The following is a 15,347-nucleotide window of genomic DNA, read 5'->3' as shown; positions in this document are numbered from 1 at the left end:
TTCTCATTTAACTTTTCATTCCGTCATTTTAATTCCATCTTCCATTGATCTCCTAACTTGCTTGCCACGACACACACAGAGCCAGAGGCTAGTGCCGCTTTGACTTGTGATTGGCTGACAAAAACAAGCTACACGCGCCTCTCTCATGAAAAGCCGCAGCTTCATAAATGAGACAATCTCTCTCTCTCTACTGCAGCAGTCGCTTTCGTGTCCGTACGGGTCCTCACCTGCAAATCAGTTTTAATTATACATACCAGAGACCTGTGACCATCAACTAAAGAATTTCGGACCCGACCTGGTCGGCCCTGGGTAATCGGGTTCGGGTGGACCCGTGAAGACCTCTATCCCAGACAGTCCTAGCTAAATTCTGGCTTGAGAAATTGCTCTTTGCTAAGAAGCTATTCCACCCCCACCTGGAATATGGATGCCTGAGGAAGACCTAAGGGTCGAAATGTAATATTAAAATCACCTGAGGGTAAACCATCATTTCAGTTTCAGACTAGATCTGGTATTGTGTAACAAATGAAAGTAAAGCTCTCGATCTCCCTCCCTACTCTCTCTCTCTGTCTTTCTGTCTTTCACCAGGCACACAGAAAATATGTCTGATCATTCTCAACCAGCCTTTGGAAAAAGACTACCTGCACACACACTGGAGTAAAGGTATTAATATTTTCCATTTATTAGTGGTGGGTACCAATATCTATAATTCTTTATGATACCGATATCATTGAGCAAGGTATATCATGATATCTATTTATCTTTCCTCTTAGCTTGTGAATGTAACTCTAACCCTAAGCATACATGACGTTCCACAAAACCCTTCGTACAGGCTATCAAGTCAGCATACTTAATTGGCCTTCTGATGGCCCATCAGAGGTAGATGGGCTTCCTGTTGAATTCAGAGTGGTTGGCTTCCAGAACATTCACACCTGGCCCTTTAGCCAATCAGCAAGCAGTTGTGGACTCCACAGAGCTGTGGGATTGAACAGCAAAGTGAACATTGAAATAGTTGTAGTGGGGGAGTTTTATTTCAATATTTATCGATATCGTATCACAAAATGCAACCAATATTGCTATAGAATTTCTATAATGGTGCCCATCGCTATTATTAATCAAAGGAAATGAAATGTATCCTAAAGATAAGACGGCATTAGGTGTGTACTGATATGGTATTGGCTGTCTCTAAGCCAACCCTCGTCTTGGAGTGCTACTGGGGGTGTACTTGCTGTTGTTCCAGTTCTACACAAACAGAGCTGTTTGTTTGGGGGGATCTTTTGAAGCTGTTCTTGAGTTGGAAAGTTCATTTAGAGAAGGGCGCTGTACATTCTTTATCGCAATGTGTTTGCTAGTACACACCTCTCTTGTGACACACACGCTTGTTTAAAACAGAATGTCTCTCTCTCTCTCTGCTGAATGCATTAGTTGTATTAAACAAGGTGCTTAGAGAATGCTTCTGTTGCTCCTTTGAAGTCTTTCCTCACGACACAAAAACAGACTTCTGAAAGCCTGCTGTTCAATATGTATAGCATTAAGAAGTTGTGAAGTTTGCAAACGGTATGCTTCAAATTCCAAAAAAACATGAATACCATTTAAAAGTGGCAACTGGGGAACCGCATATTTTGGTTTTGGGTGAAATAAATTGTTTGGTAAAAAACAACAGCTATTGTTACACTTGCATTATGTTTGGGAGCAATGGTAAATAAAAGCTCAAAATTGTTTGCACACAAAACAGGCAAATACTCAAAGATTAATCTTAGCCAGATTCAACCACCTGTTTCAGCTAATGAAGGTCTCTCTCTCTCTGTAGATCTCCTGCGGGCGTGTGCAGATGGGGAAGCCAACCAGCTGTATGTCATCACCGCTGGACAACGAGACAGGTAGAAGTAGTGCGTGGAGCATTTCTCCTCTCTAAAGATGGACACATGACCAATCTGTCCTCTCTATAGATGGACACATGACCAATCTGTCCTCTCTAAAGATGGACACATGACCAATCTGTCCTCTCTAAAGATGGACACATGACCAATCTGTCCTCTCTAAAGACGGACACATGACCAATCTGTCCTCTCTAAAGATGGACACATGACCAATCTGTCCTCTCTAAAGACGGACACATGACCAATCTGTCCTCTCTAAAGACGGACACATGACCAATCTGTCCTCTCTAAAGACGGACACATGACCAATCTGTCCTCTCTAAAGACGGACACATGACCAATCTGTCCTCTCTAAAGACGGACACATGACCAATCTGTCCTCTCTAAAGACGGACACATGACCAATCTGTCCTCTCTAAAGACGGACACATGACCAATCTGTCCTCTCTAAAGACGGACACATGACCAATCTGTCCTCTCTGTCTCTTCCTTCCTTTTCTTATTCTGTCTCTCATCTAGTTTTCTCCCAGACTACATCAGTGGGGACTTTGATTCTATTACTGCAGAGGTCAAAGCATTCTACACAGAGAAGGATAGGTGACACACACACACACACACACACACACACACACACACACACACACACACACACACACTGATGTGGTATGATGACTCTCTCTCTCTGTGTACGATTGTGATCAGAGCCCAGGGTACATAAGTGTTTACTGTTTGAGATGCAGATGACACCCTGAGAGTCTGAGAAAAGAGTAGGCACCAAGCCATGATGACCCAGCCATGATGACTCAGCTATAATGACCCAGCCATGATGACCCAGCCATGATGACCCAGCCATGATGACCCAGCTATGATGACTCAGCCATAATGACCCAGCCATGATGACTCAGCTATGATGACCCAGCCATGATGACTCAGCTATGTTGACCCAGCCATGATGACCCAGCCATAATGACTCAGCTATGATGACCCAGCCATGATGACTCAGCCATGATGACTCAGCCATGATGACCCAGCCATAATGACTCAGCTATGATGACCCAGCCATGATGACTCAGCTATGATGACCCAGCCATGATGACCCAGCTATGATGACTCAGCTATGATGACTCAGCCATGATGACCCAGCCATGATGACCCAGCTATGATGACCCAGCCATGATGACTCAGCTATGATGACCCAGTTAATAGCAGTGTTCTCTGTCCTCCAGTAGAATGAACCAGTTAATAGCAGTGTTCTCTGTCCTTCAGTAGAATGAACCAGTTAATAGCGGTGTTCTCTGTCCTCCAGGAGAATGAGCCAGTTAATAGCATGTTCTCTGTCCTCCAGGAGAATGAACCAGTTAATAGCAGTGTTCTCTGTCCTCCAGGACAATGAACCAGTTAATAGCAGTGTTCTCTGTCCTCCAGGACAATGAACCAGTTAATAGCAGTGTTCTCTGTCCTCCAGGAGAATGAACCAGTTAATAGCAGTGTTCTCTGTCCTCCAGGACAATGAACCAGTTAATAGCAGTGTTCTCTGTCCTCCAGGAGAATGAACCAGTTAATAGCAGTGTTATCTGTCCTCTAGGACAATGAACCAGTTAATAGCAGTGTTATTTGTCCTCCAGGAGAATGAGCCAGTTAATAGCAGTGTTCTCTGTCCTCCAGTAGAATGAGCCAGTTAATAGCAGTGTTCTCTGTCCTCCAGGAGAATGAACCAGTTAATAGCAGTGTTCTCTGTCCTCCAGGAGAATGAGCCAGTTAATAGCAGTGTTCTCTGTCCTCCAGGAGAATGAACCAGTTAAAAGCAGTGTACTCTGTCCTCCTGGACAATGAACCAGTTAATAGCAGTGTTCTCTGTCCCCCAGGAGAATTAACCAGTTAATAGCAGTGTTGTCTGTCCTCCAGGAGAATGAACCAGTTAATTGCAGTGTTCTCTGTCCTCCAGGACAATGAACCAGTTAATAGCAGTGTTCTCTGTCCTCCAGGATAATTAATCAGTTAATAGCAGTGTTCTCTGTCCTCCAGTAGAATTAACCATTTAATAGCAGTGTTCTCTGTCCTCCAGTAGAATGAATCAGTTAATAGCAGTGTTCTCTGTCCTCCAGGAGAATGAATCAGTTAATAGCAGTGTTGTCTGTCCTCCAGGAGAATGAACCAGTTAATTGCAGTGTTCTCTGTCCTCCAGGAGAATGAACCAGTTAATAGCAGTGTTCTCTGTCCTCCAGGACAATGAACCAGTTAATAGCAGTGTTCTCTGTCCTCCAGGACAATGAACCAGTTAATAGCAGTGTTCTCTGTCCTCCAGGACAATGAACCAGTTAATAGCAGTGTTCTCTGTCCTCCAGTAGAATTACCCAATTAATAGCAGTGTTCTCTGTCCTCCAGGAGAATGAGCCAGTTAATAGCAGTGTTGTCTGTCCTCCAGGAGAATGAACCAGTTAATAGCAGTGTTCTCTGTCCTCCAGGACAATGAACCAGTTAATAGCAGTGTTCTCTGTCCTCCAGGACAATGAACCAGTTAATAGCAGTGTTCTCTGTCCTCCAGTAGAATTACCCAATTAATAGCAGTGTTCTCTGTCCTCCAGGAGAATGAGCCAGTTAATAGCAGTGTTGTCTGTCCTCCAGGAGAATGAACCAGTTAATAGCAGTGTTCTCTGTCCTCCAGGACAATGAACCAGTTAATAGCAGTGTTCTCTGTCCTCCAGGAGAATGAACCAGTTAATAGCAGTGTTCTCTGTCCTCCAGGAGAATGAACCAGTTAATAGCAGTGTTCTCTGTCCTCCAGGAGAATGAACCAGTTAATAGCAGTGTTCTCTGTCCTCCAGGAGAATGAACCAGTTAATAGCAGTGTTCTCTGTCCTCCAGGAGAATGAACCAGTTAATAGCAGTGTTCTCTGTCCTCCAGGAGAATGAACCAGTTAATAGCAGTGTTCTCTGTCCTCCAGGACAATGAACCAGTTAATAGCAGTGTTCTCTGTCCTCCAGGAGAATGAACCAGTTAATAGCAGTGTTCTCTGTCCTCCAGGAGAATGAACCAGTTAATAGCAGTGTTCTCTGTCCTCCAGGAGAATGAACCAGTTAATAGCAGTGTTCTCTGTCCTCCAGGAGAATGAACCAGTTTAACACTGATCAGCCATTATTCCCTCCATTATGGTAATGGTATTAGAGGTACACCGCTCTGGTCGATAAGACCCACAGTCATATTTTCCTTCTAATCAGAGACTGATTTAGACCTGAACAATCAGTAAGTAGAGAGACTAACATCAAAACCAATAAAATCACATGGCTTTCCAGGATCTCCCTGCATAATGTTATGGTAATGTTAGAGAGAATAGGGTTGGTTTTATTCAAATGTTACTCAGAGAGAATCGCAAGCTATGGTAATGTTCATCTTAGAGAATTGTGTAAGACATCTAGGGACTTTGAGGTGTTTCAGGAGATGTGCATATCTCTACATAAATGAAAGAGAGAGCAGGGAGGGATAGAGGTATTATTCAGGGGATGGAGGGGGCATAAGATGGAGCGGGCGGTGAAAGAAATGAATAGAAGAAAGGCTGTGTTATTCCTGTTGCGAGCGGGAACTCACCTGGAACGAACTACCTTTTAAGGGCATTCACTGGAACGTAGTGTGTGTGTGTTTGAGACAGCTCAGAGACTTACATTATTCACTGAATAAAGAGGAGGGATTTTTGCTATTTTTGCCTGCCTCTGTATCTGTCTGTCTATCTCTCTCCCTCTAGACGTGTCAGTTAACAGAGAGATCAGATCAGGAGCTGACTGACTTCACTAAATGCCTGGCCATCATGGTGGATGAGATCAAGAGACAACCGCTTCAGGTAATCCTCCTCCTCCTCTCCCTCCCCTCTCCTTCCTCTCTGTCAGGTTATATACACCTTTCTGTTTGTCACTGTTTCTGTGTGTGTGTCTGATGGTGGGTAAGAGTGAAATGTCCATGTGTGCAGTGAGGGACTTGGGGAGAATAACACTCGGACAAACACACATCCTCTCTGACAGTTGAGAGACACCCACAGACACAGACACACAGACACACACACACAGACAGACACACACACACACACAGACACACACACACACACACACACACACAGACACACACACACACACACACACACACACACACACACACACACACACACACACACACACACACACACACACACACACACACACACACACACACACACACACACACACACACACACACACACACACACACACACACACACACACACACAGGGGTCCCTGATGAACTGTCACTCAGCCAGTGAACCAGTGTCCTCAAACAGTCTGTCTAGTTAATCACTGAGACAGAATCAGACCATCTATCCTCTAACTCTGAGCGTTGTGCCAAAACATCCCTTTTAACCTTCTGTTTGTTCTTCTCTTGAGTATTATCTAACCTCCCTGTCCCGAAGATATACAAATAACCTGTAGCAGTGTTGAAAGACTGAGTAAGACTACGATGAAAAAGACAGACAGTATAGTGAGTAACCATGATGTACTGTAACAGTCCATGTCTGGCAGGTTTCCAGCCAGCCAGATTTATGGGAATTAGACTAATGATCGTCATTACATTCATCATTTACATTTACATCATTTCACTCTGATAGTCATCATGAAATTATCACATTATCACATTATAACAGTATCACAGTATAACATTATCACATTCTCAATGCCAGAATATCATCAGACAGAGCATTATTATTTGCAGGGGTGCTTTTATGGTTTTAGAAGTGGGGGGGGGGGGGGACATAATTTGGCAGGGGGTCTGGGGGTCCACCCATTTTCTGGGTAATCTAAAGCTAATTTCCTGCATTTCTACACAATCTAATATGACCGATGGCCCTTCTAGCCATCTCTATTTAGCCCACAGTCTTCAAGCTAGGTAAGAGATCATTATTAAATATGTTTAATTGATTGATAAGACTGAACTATATTTTTGTTCAGTGGAATTCATATCATAGGTCTAATAGTACTATAGAGCTATTTTTACTTCCACACAATATAGCTACATATGAGTTATAGTAACACAGAGTTACATATGGAATAAACAAAAACAAAACGTACAGTCAATAACACAATAGAAAATCTATATACAGTGTGTGCAAATGTAGTAAGTTATGGAGGTAAGGCAATAAATTGGCCATAGTGCAAAATAATTACAATTTAATATTAACACTGGAATGCTAGATGTGCAGAAGATGATGTGCAAATAGAGATACTGGGGTGCAAATGAGCAAAATAAATAACAATGTAAATAACAATATGGGGTAGTTGGGTGGGCTAATTACAGATGGGCTGTGTACAGGTGCAGTGATCAGTAAGCTGCTCTGACAACTGATGCTTAAAGTTAGTGAGGGAGATAAGTGTCTCCAGCTTCAGAGATTTTTGCAGTTCGTTCCAGTCATTTGCAGCATAGAACTGGAAGGAATGGCGGCCAAAGGAGGTGTTGAACTCTATCTGAGAAGTAGATGGTGAACCAGGCGAGGCAGGCATTTGAGAAACCAAGGCTATTTAGTCTGCCAATAAGAATGCGGTGATTGACAGAGTCAAAAGCCTTGGCCAGGTCGATTAAGACGGCTGCACAGTACTGTCTATTATCGATTGCGGTTATTATATTGTTTAGGACCTTGAGCGTGGCTGAGGTGCACCCATGACCAGCTCGGAAACCAGATTGCATAGCGAAGAAGGTACGGTGGGATTCGAAATGGTCGGTGATCTGTTTGTTAACTAGGCTTTCAAATACTTGGAAGGGCAGGATGGATATACAGTGAGGGGGAAAAAGTATTTGATCCCCTGCTGATTTTGTACGTTTGCCCACTGACAAAGAAATGATCAGTCTATAATTAGGTAGGTTTATTTGAACAGTGAGAGACAGAATAACAACAAAAAAATCCAGAAAAACCCATTTCAAAAATGTTATAAATTGATTTGCATTTTAATGAGGGAAATAAGTATTTGACCCCCTCTCAATCAGAAAGATTTCTGGCTCCCAGGTGTCTTTTATACAGGTATCGAGCTGAGATTAGGAGCACACTCTTAAAGGGAGTGCTCCTAATCTCAGTTTTGTTACCTGTATAAAAGACACCTGTCCACAGAAGCAATCAATCAATCAGATTCCAAACTCTCCACCATGGCCAAGAACAAAGAGCTCTCCAGGGATGTCAGGGACAAGATTGTAGACCTATACAAGGCTGGAATGGGCTACAAGACCATCGCCAAGCAGCTTGGTGAGAAGGTGACAACAGTTGGTGCGATTATTCGCAAATGGAAGAAACACAAAAGAACTGTCAATCTCCCTCGGCCTGGGGCTCCATGTATGATCTCACCTTGTGGAGTTGCAATGATCATGAGAACGGTGAGGAATCAGCCCAGAACTACACGGGAGGATCTTGTCAATAATCTCAAGGCAGCTGGGACCATAGTCACCAAGAAAACAATTGGTAACACACTACGCCGTGAAGGACTGAAATCCTGCTCAAGAAAGCACATATACAGGGCCGTCTGAAGTTTGCCAATGAACATATGAATGATTAAGAGGAGAACTGGGTGAAAGTGTTGTGGTCAGATGAGACCAAAATCGAGCTCTTTGGCATCAACTCAACTCGCCGTGTTTGGAGGAGGAGGTATGCTTTGGGGGTGTTTTTCTGCTAAGGGGACAGGACAACTTCACCGCATCAAAGGGCCGATGGACGGGGCCATGTACCGTCAAATCTTGGGTGAGAACCTCCTTCCCTCAGCCAGGGCATTGAAAATGGGTTGTGGATGGGAATTCCAGCATGACAATGACCCAAAACACACGGCCAAGGCAACAAAGGAGTGCCTCAAGAAGAAGCACATTAAGTTCCTGGAGTGGCCTAGCCAGTAGAAAATCTGTGGAGGGAGCTGAAGGTTCGAGTTGCCAAACGTCAGCCTCGAAACCTTAATGACTTGGAGAAGATCTGCAAAGAGGAGTGGAACAAAACCCCTCCTGAGATGTGTGCAAACCTGGTGGCCAACTACAACAAACGTCTGACCTGATTGCCAACAAGGGTTTTGTCACCAAGTACTAAGTCATGTTTTGCAGAGGGGTCAAATACTTATTTCCCTCATTAAAATGCAAATCAATTTCTAACACTTTTGACATGCTTTTTTCTGGATTTTTTTGTTGTTATTCTGTCTCTCACTGTTCAAATAAACCTACCATTACAATTATAGACTGATCATGTCTTTGTCAGTGGGCAAACGTACAAAATCAGCAGGGGCATGGGCAGGTTGCAGCGGAGGGTGCAGAGCTGGTGGCCGGGGTAGGGGTAGCCAGGTGTAAAGCATGGCCAGGCGTAGGAAAATGCTTATTGAAATTCTCGATTATCGTAGATTTATCGGTGGTGACAGTGTTTCCTAGCCTCAGTGCAGTTGGTAGCTGAGAGGAGGTGCTCTCATTCTCCATGGACTTAACAGTGTCCAAAAACTTTTTGGAGTTGCTACAGGATGCAAATTTCTGTTTGAAAAAGCTAGCCTTTGTTTTCCTAACTGATTGTGTATATTGGTTCCTGACTTCCCTGAAAAGTTGCATATCGCGAGGGCTGTTTGATGCTAATGCAGTACGCCACAGTATGTTTTTGTGCTGGTCAAGGGCAGTCAGGTCTGGGGTGAACCAGGGGCTATATCTGTTCTTAGTTTGAATTTTTTGAATGGGGCATGCTTATTTAAGATGGAGAGGAAAGCACTTTTGAAGAACATCCAGGCATCCTCTACTGACGGAATGAGGTCAATATCCATCCAGGATACCCGGCCAGGTCAATTAGAAAGTGTTTTAGGGAGCGTTTGACAGTGATGAGGGGTGGACGTTTGACCGCGGACCCATTACGGACGCAGGCAATGAGGCAGTGATCGCTGAGATCCTGGTTGAAGACAGTGGAGGTGTATTTAGAGGGTAAGTTAGTCAGGATGATATCTATGAGGGTGCCCATGTTTACGGATTTAGGGTTGTACCTGGTAGGTTCCTTGATAATTTGTGTGAGATTGAGGGCATCTAGTTTAGATTGTAGGACGGCCGGGGTGTTAAGCATATCCCAGTTTAGGTCACCAAGCAGTACGAACTCTGAGGATAGATGGGGGGCAAGCAATTCACATATGGTGTCCAGGGCACAACTGGGGGCTGAGGGGGGTCTGTAGCAAGCGGCAACAGTGTGAGAGTTATTTCTGGAAAGGTGGATTTTTTAGAAGTAGAAGCTCAAACTGTTTGGGCACAGACCTGGATAGTATGATACAGCTCTGCAGGCTTTCTCTACAGTAGATTGCAACCCCGCCCCCTTTTGCAGTTCTATCTAGACTGAAAATGTTGTAGTTCGGAATGGAAATTCATGAATTTTTGGTGGCCTTCCTAAGCCAAGATTCAGACACTGCTAGAACATCAGGGTTGGCAGAGTGTGCTAACGCAGTGAATAACTCAAACTTGTGGAGGAGACTTCTGATGTTAATATGCAAGAAACCAAGGCTTTTACGGTTACAGAAGTCAACAAATGATAGCGCCTGGGGAGTAGGAGTGATACTGGGGGCTACAGGGCCTGGGTTAACCTCTACACCATCAGAGGAACAGAGGAGGAATAGAATAAGGATACGGCTAAAGGCTTTAAGAACTGGTCTTCTAGTGCGTTGGGTACAGAGAAAGGGGGCAGATTTCTGGGCGTTGTAGAATAGATTCAGGGCATTATGTACAGACAAGGATATGGAAGGATATGAGTACAGTGGAGGTACACCTAAGCATTGGGTAACTATGAAAGAGATAGCATCACTGGAGGTACCGATTGAGCATATGGGGGGTGGGACAAAGGAGCTCTCTGAGGCTGGTTGAGCTGAACTTGGGGCTCTACAGTGAAATTGTATAATAAGAACTAACCCAAACAGCAATAGGCTAAGCATATTGACATGGGAGAGAGGCACCCTCTGCCAACCCTGATGTTCTAGCAGTGTCTGAATCTTGGCTTAGGAAGGCCACCAAAAATTCATGAATTTCCATTCCGAACTACAACATGATTGCGTAATCACAGGTGTTATTAGAGAGGGCTAAGATAACTGGTAATGGCAACGAAAGTTTGGGCTGAGGCTAAACAGATAAACAGGATGGGGTACTGTGTAAAGGAACAGTCCAGCAGGCATTAGCTGTGTAGTTGAGTGATCATAAGGTCCAGTGAACAGCACTAAGTAAGTCCGAGAGCAGATCGTAGGCTGCTACAGCACAGGCGAGCAGGAGGCACGGCTGTTGATTGCACGTGCTAGCGGGCCGGGGCTAGCAGATCGATCTTCGTGGTCGTCACAACGGGAAGCCTGTTGAAACCACATCAGACGATTACGTCGGCAGACCAGACGTGATGGATCGGCGGGGCTCCGTGTCGACACTAGGAGTTCCCGTCCGGTTGACAGAGAGGTAGATAGCTGGGAGATGGGCCTGGCTCGAGGCTAGCTCAAGGCTAACTGGTACGTCGGGAAGTGGATATTAGCTAACAACAGCCATTCGGTTGCAGCTAGCTAGTTGTGATGGTCCGGTGTTAAAGTCCAGTGATTCCGGCAGAAAATCCGATATGCTCTGGGTCGATAGCACGCTGTGCAGGCCGATAATTGTCCAGGCTAGAGCTGGCTGGTAGGTAGTGCAGGCCACGGACAGTGGTAAAGACCGCTAACGGTGGCTAATAGCAAGTAGCTAGTTAGCTGGCTAGCTGGCTAGTTTCAGCCGTAGGTTCTTGAGAAAAATAAAGAAATAATAGAATCCGTTCCACATTGGGTGAGGCGGGTTGCAGGAAAGTATATTTAGTTAGAGGATGGAATGTGAGATAGAGAAATATATACGAATAAAAGACAAAAAACAACAAAAAAACTGGCTATTTACACGAGGACACAACACAACACAATACACAACCGCACTACTACGCCATCTTGGATTTATGAAATAGTAGCCAGTTTCTGCTCTGCTTGCATTAACAAATCGGAGAAAAAGCGCTACACCAACACTAGCTGCCTCTGTTCATCTCTCCCGTGCTGGTCCTATACGCCAGCCTTTCAGAAGCGTTGCCTTCACACAGCCTGTCCGTGTCCGTGTGGTTCTAAATTCTGCAGGCTGAAACCTGAAAACGACCTACCTGACCGCTCTGAGAAGTCTGCATGGTCCTAAAGCACACGGGAGCGGGTTGTGTATCACAGTGCAATGACAACACTGGGGGGGACAAATATGCAATTTCAGAATGTGGGGGCTCATGTTCCCCCCCGTCCCCAGTGAAAGTTGCACCCCTGATTATTTGTATGATATTGAAGTCTCTTAATAGTGAGAGACAGAGCACTGTCTGTAGATTTGTAGAGGCTAAAGTAGGTAATGCTGCGTAATGTACTTTAGTAGCCTGGTCTCAAATCTGTACATCAACCATGACAACAGCAGTCAGACAGGTTGGCTAAAGCACATGCAGATCTGGGATCAGGCTAGTAATAATAATAATAATACGCCATTTAGCAGACGCTTTTATCCAAAGCGACTTACAGTCAGTACTTCTTTGGAGGTTACATAAGTTGTATAATATAGGCTATTCCATTGGTTTGTCCTGTTTCCATTTGTGTTATCTGTCTGTGCTGGCACAAGTTTGTTTGTCTTATTCTAGGCTGTGGTTAAAGGTGCTGAAGTTGCAACGTAAAGATTTAACATAATACTTTCTTTCTATTTTATAATCTTTCTCTGTCTCCAAGGACCATAGCTCGGCAACGCTTGTTTACAGAACACTGTCATTCAGACGATAAGATCAATTATTTTCTAAAGCAGTTTGGTGTGCGTGCAGCCTTATAAGAGAAAAGTGTTTTTCTAAAGCTGTTCTCTGTTGTGTGTGGGTGTTTGACAGATGTGGATTTTACCTCAATAATCACATTTCTAAATCTGTTTATTTGTGGCCAAAGCCTATCACTGTCTCTAAGTCATTATCATACCTTAATCATGGTCAAAGTGCCGTGGAGTGTCAGCCAGTATGGTAGTGTTTGTGCTTATAATTTATTTTGCATTTGAATCATTTAGCAGACGCTCTTATCCAGAGCGACTTACAGGAGCAATTATGGTTAAGTGCCTTGCTCAAGGGCACATCGACATATTTTTCAACTAGTCGGCTCGGGCCAAAAAGCTCTTAACCGCTAGGCTACCTGCCGCCCTATGGTTTGCAATTACATCGAGAGCATGAACTAGTACAGCATGTTTATTTCCTGAATATATATATATGTACAGTTGAAGTCGGAAGTTTACATACATTTAGGTTGGAGTCATTAAAACTCGTTTTTCAACCACTCCACAAATTTCTTGTTAACAAACTGTAGTTTTGGCAAGTCGGTTAGGACATCTACTTTGTGCATAACACAAGTAATTTTTCCAACAATTATTTACAGACAGATTATTTCACTGTATCACAATTCCAGTGGGTCAGAAGTTTACATACACTACGTTGACTGTGCCTTTAAACAGCTTAGAAAATTCCAGAAAATGATGTCATGGCTTTAGAAGCTTCTGATAGGCTAATTGACATAATTTGAGTCAATTGTAGGTGTACCTGTGGATGTATTTCAAGGCCTACCTTCCAACTCAGTGCCTCTTTGCTTGACATCATGGGAAAATCAAAAGAAATCAGCCAAAAAATGGTAGACCTCCACATGTCTGGTTCATCCTTGGGAGCAATTTCCAAACGCCTGAAGTTACCACGTTCATCTGTACAAACAATAGTACGCAAGTATAAACACCATGGGACCACGCAGCCGTCATACCGCTCAGGAAGGAGACGTGTTCTGTCTCCTAGAGATGAACGTACTTTGGTGCGAAAAGTGCAAATCAATCCCAGAACAACAGCAAAGGACCTTGTGAAGATGCTGGAGGAAACAGGTACATTATGTATCTATAAGTATCTATATCCACAGTAAAACGAGTCCTATATCGACATAACCTGAAAGGCCGCTCAGCAAGGAAGAAGCCACTGCTCTAAAACCGCCATAAAAAAGTCAGACTACGGTTTGCAACTGCACATGGGGACAAAGATCGTACTTTTTGGAGAAATGTCCTCTTGTTTGATGAAAGAAAAATAGAACTGTTTTGCCATAATGACCATCATTATGTTTGGAGGAAAAAGGGGGGTCTTGCAAGCCAAAGAACACCATCCCAACCGTGAAGCACGGGGGTGGCAGCATCATGCTGTGGGGGTGCTTTGCTGCAGGAGGGACTGGTGCACTTCACAAAATAGATGGCATCATGAGGAAGGAAAATGATGTGGACATATTGAAGCAACATCTCAAGACTTCAGTCAGGAAGTTAAAGCTTGGTCGCAAATGGATCTTGCAAATGGACAATGACCCCAAGCATACTTCCAAAGTTGTGGAAAAATGGCTTAAGGACAACAAAGTCAAGGTATTGGAGTGGCCATCACAAAGCCCTGACCTCAATCCTATAGGAAATGTGTGGGCAGAACTGAAAAAGCATGTGCGAGCAAGGAGGCCTACAAACCTGACTCAGTTACACCAGCTCTGTCAGGAGGAATGGGCCAAAATGTACCCAACTTATTTTGGGAAGCTTGTGGAAGGCTACCCGAAACATTTGACCCAAGTTAAACAATTTAAAGGCAATGCTACCAAATACTAATTGAGTGTATGTAAACTTCTGACCCACTGGGAATGTGATGAAAGAAATAAAAGCTGAAATAAATAATTCTCTCTACTATTATTCTGATATTTCACATTCTTAAAATAAAGTGGCGATCCTAACTGACCTAAGACAGGGAATTTTTACTAGGATTAAATGTCAGGAATTGTGAAAAACTGAGTTTAAATGTATTTGGCTAAGGTGTATGTAAACTTCCGACTTCAACTGTACATATAATTTATGTATATACACAACTCAAATTTCACGGGTATAGCAGATTCGATTTCTTTTCATAGTGTTATTATGTACAGTAGGTGGTAATTGGCTTCTAACCAGCCAGCACTACAACAGTATTAGATCCAGAGTTATTCTGGAAGCTCATTCTGACTCTCTCTCTCTCTCTCTCTCTCTCTCTGTGTCTCTGTGTGTCTGTGCATTCATGTGTCATCTCTCCTCCTGTCTGTGTGTGTGTTCTGTCAGTGAAGTGCTAATTGTAATTATCAGGTTTAACTGTGACGTTTTTAACTGAACATTATGGGTGAGAGGTTCTGACAAAGGCTGGTAAAGATAAATATGTGAGTGTCTGTGTGTTTCAATCCGAAGTCAAAGAAATAAAAGCTGAAATAAATCATTCTCTCTACTATTATTCTGACATTTCACATTCTTAAAATAAAGTGGTGATCCTAACTGACCTAAGACAGGGAATCTTTACTAGGATTAAATGTCAGGAATTGTGAAAAACTAAGTTTAAATGTATTTGGCTAAGGTGTTTGTAAACTTCCGACTTCAACTATGTATATATATATACAGTGGGG

The 15,347-nt window shown here is 43.5% G+C and overlaps 1 protein-coding gene across 1 annotated transcript in view; it reads left to right on the top strand.

Annotated features, from left to right (window-relative positions):
* Positions 1-424: 424 nt before the first annotated feature.
* LOC121570176 (thiamin pyrophosphokinase 1-like) overlaps positions 425-15,347 on the top strand; it is a 57,466-nt gene continuing 42,543 nt past the window's right edge. Inside the window, exons 1-5 of the mRNA XM_045221574.1 lie at positions 425-453; positions 530-660; positions 1,808-1,877; positions 2,397-2,471; positions 5,620-5,713. Of these exons, the coding sequence (XP_045077509.1) occupies positions 425-453; positions 530-660; positions 1,808-1,877; positions 2,397-2,471; positions 5,620-5,713 (399 nt within the window). The remainder of the gene's footprint in view (positions 454-529; positions 661-1,807; positions 1,878-2,396; positions 2,472-5,619; positions 5,714-15,347) is intronic.

Source organism: Coregonus clupeaformis, chromosome 7 (assembly GCF_020615455.1).
Source record: "Coregonus clupeaformis isolate EN_2021a chromosome 7, ASM2061545v1, whole genome shotgun sequence".
In the NCBI taxonomy this organism is placed as follows: Eukaryota; Metazoa; Chordata; class Actinopteri; order Salmoniformes; family Salmonidae; genus Coregonus; species Coregonus clupeaformis.
Note: the sequence above shows the minus strand (reverse complement) of the source record. Positions and strands in the feature narration are given on the sequence as shown.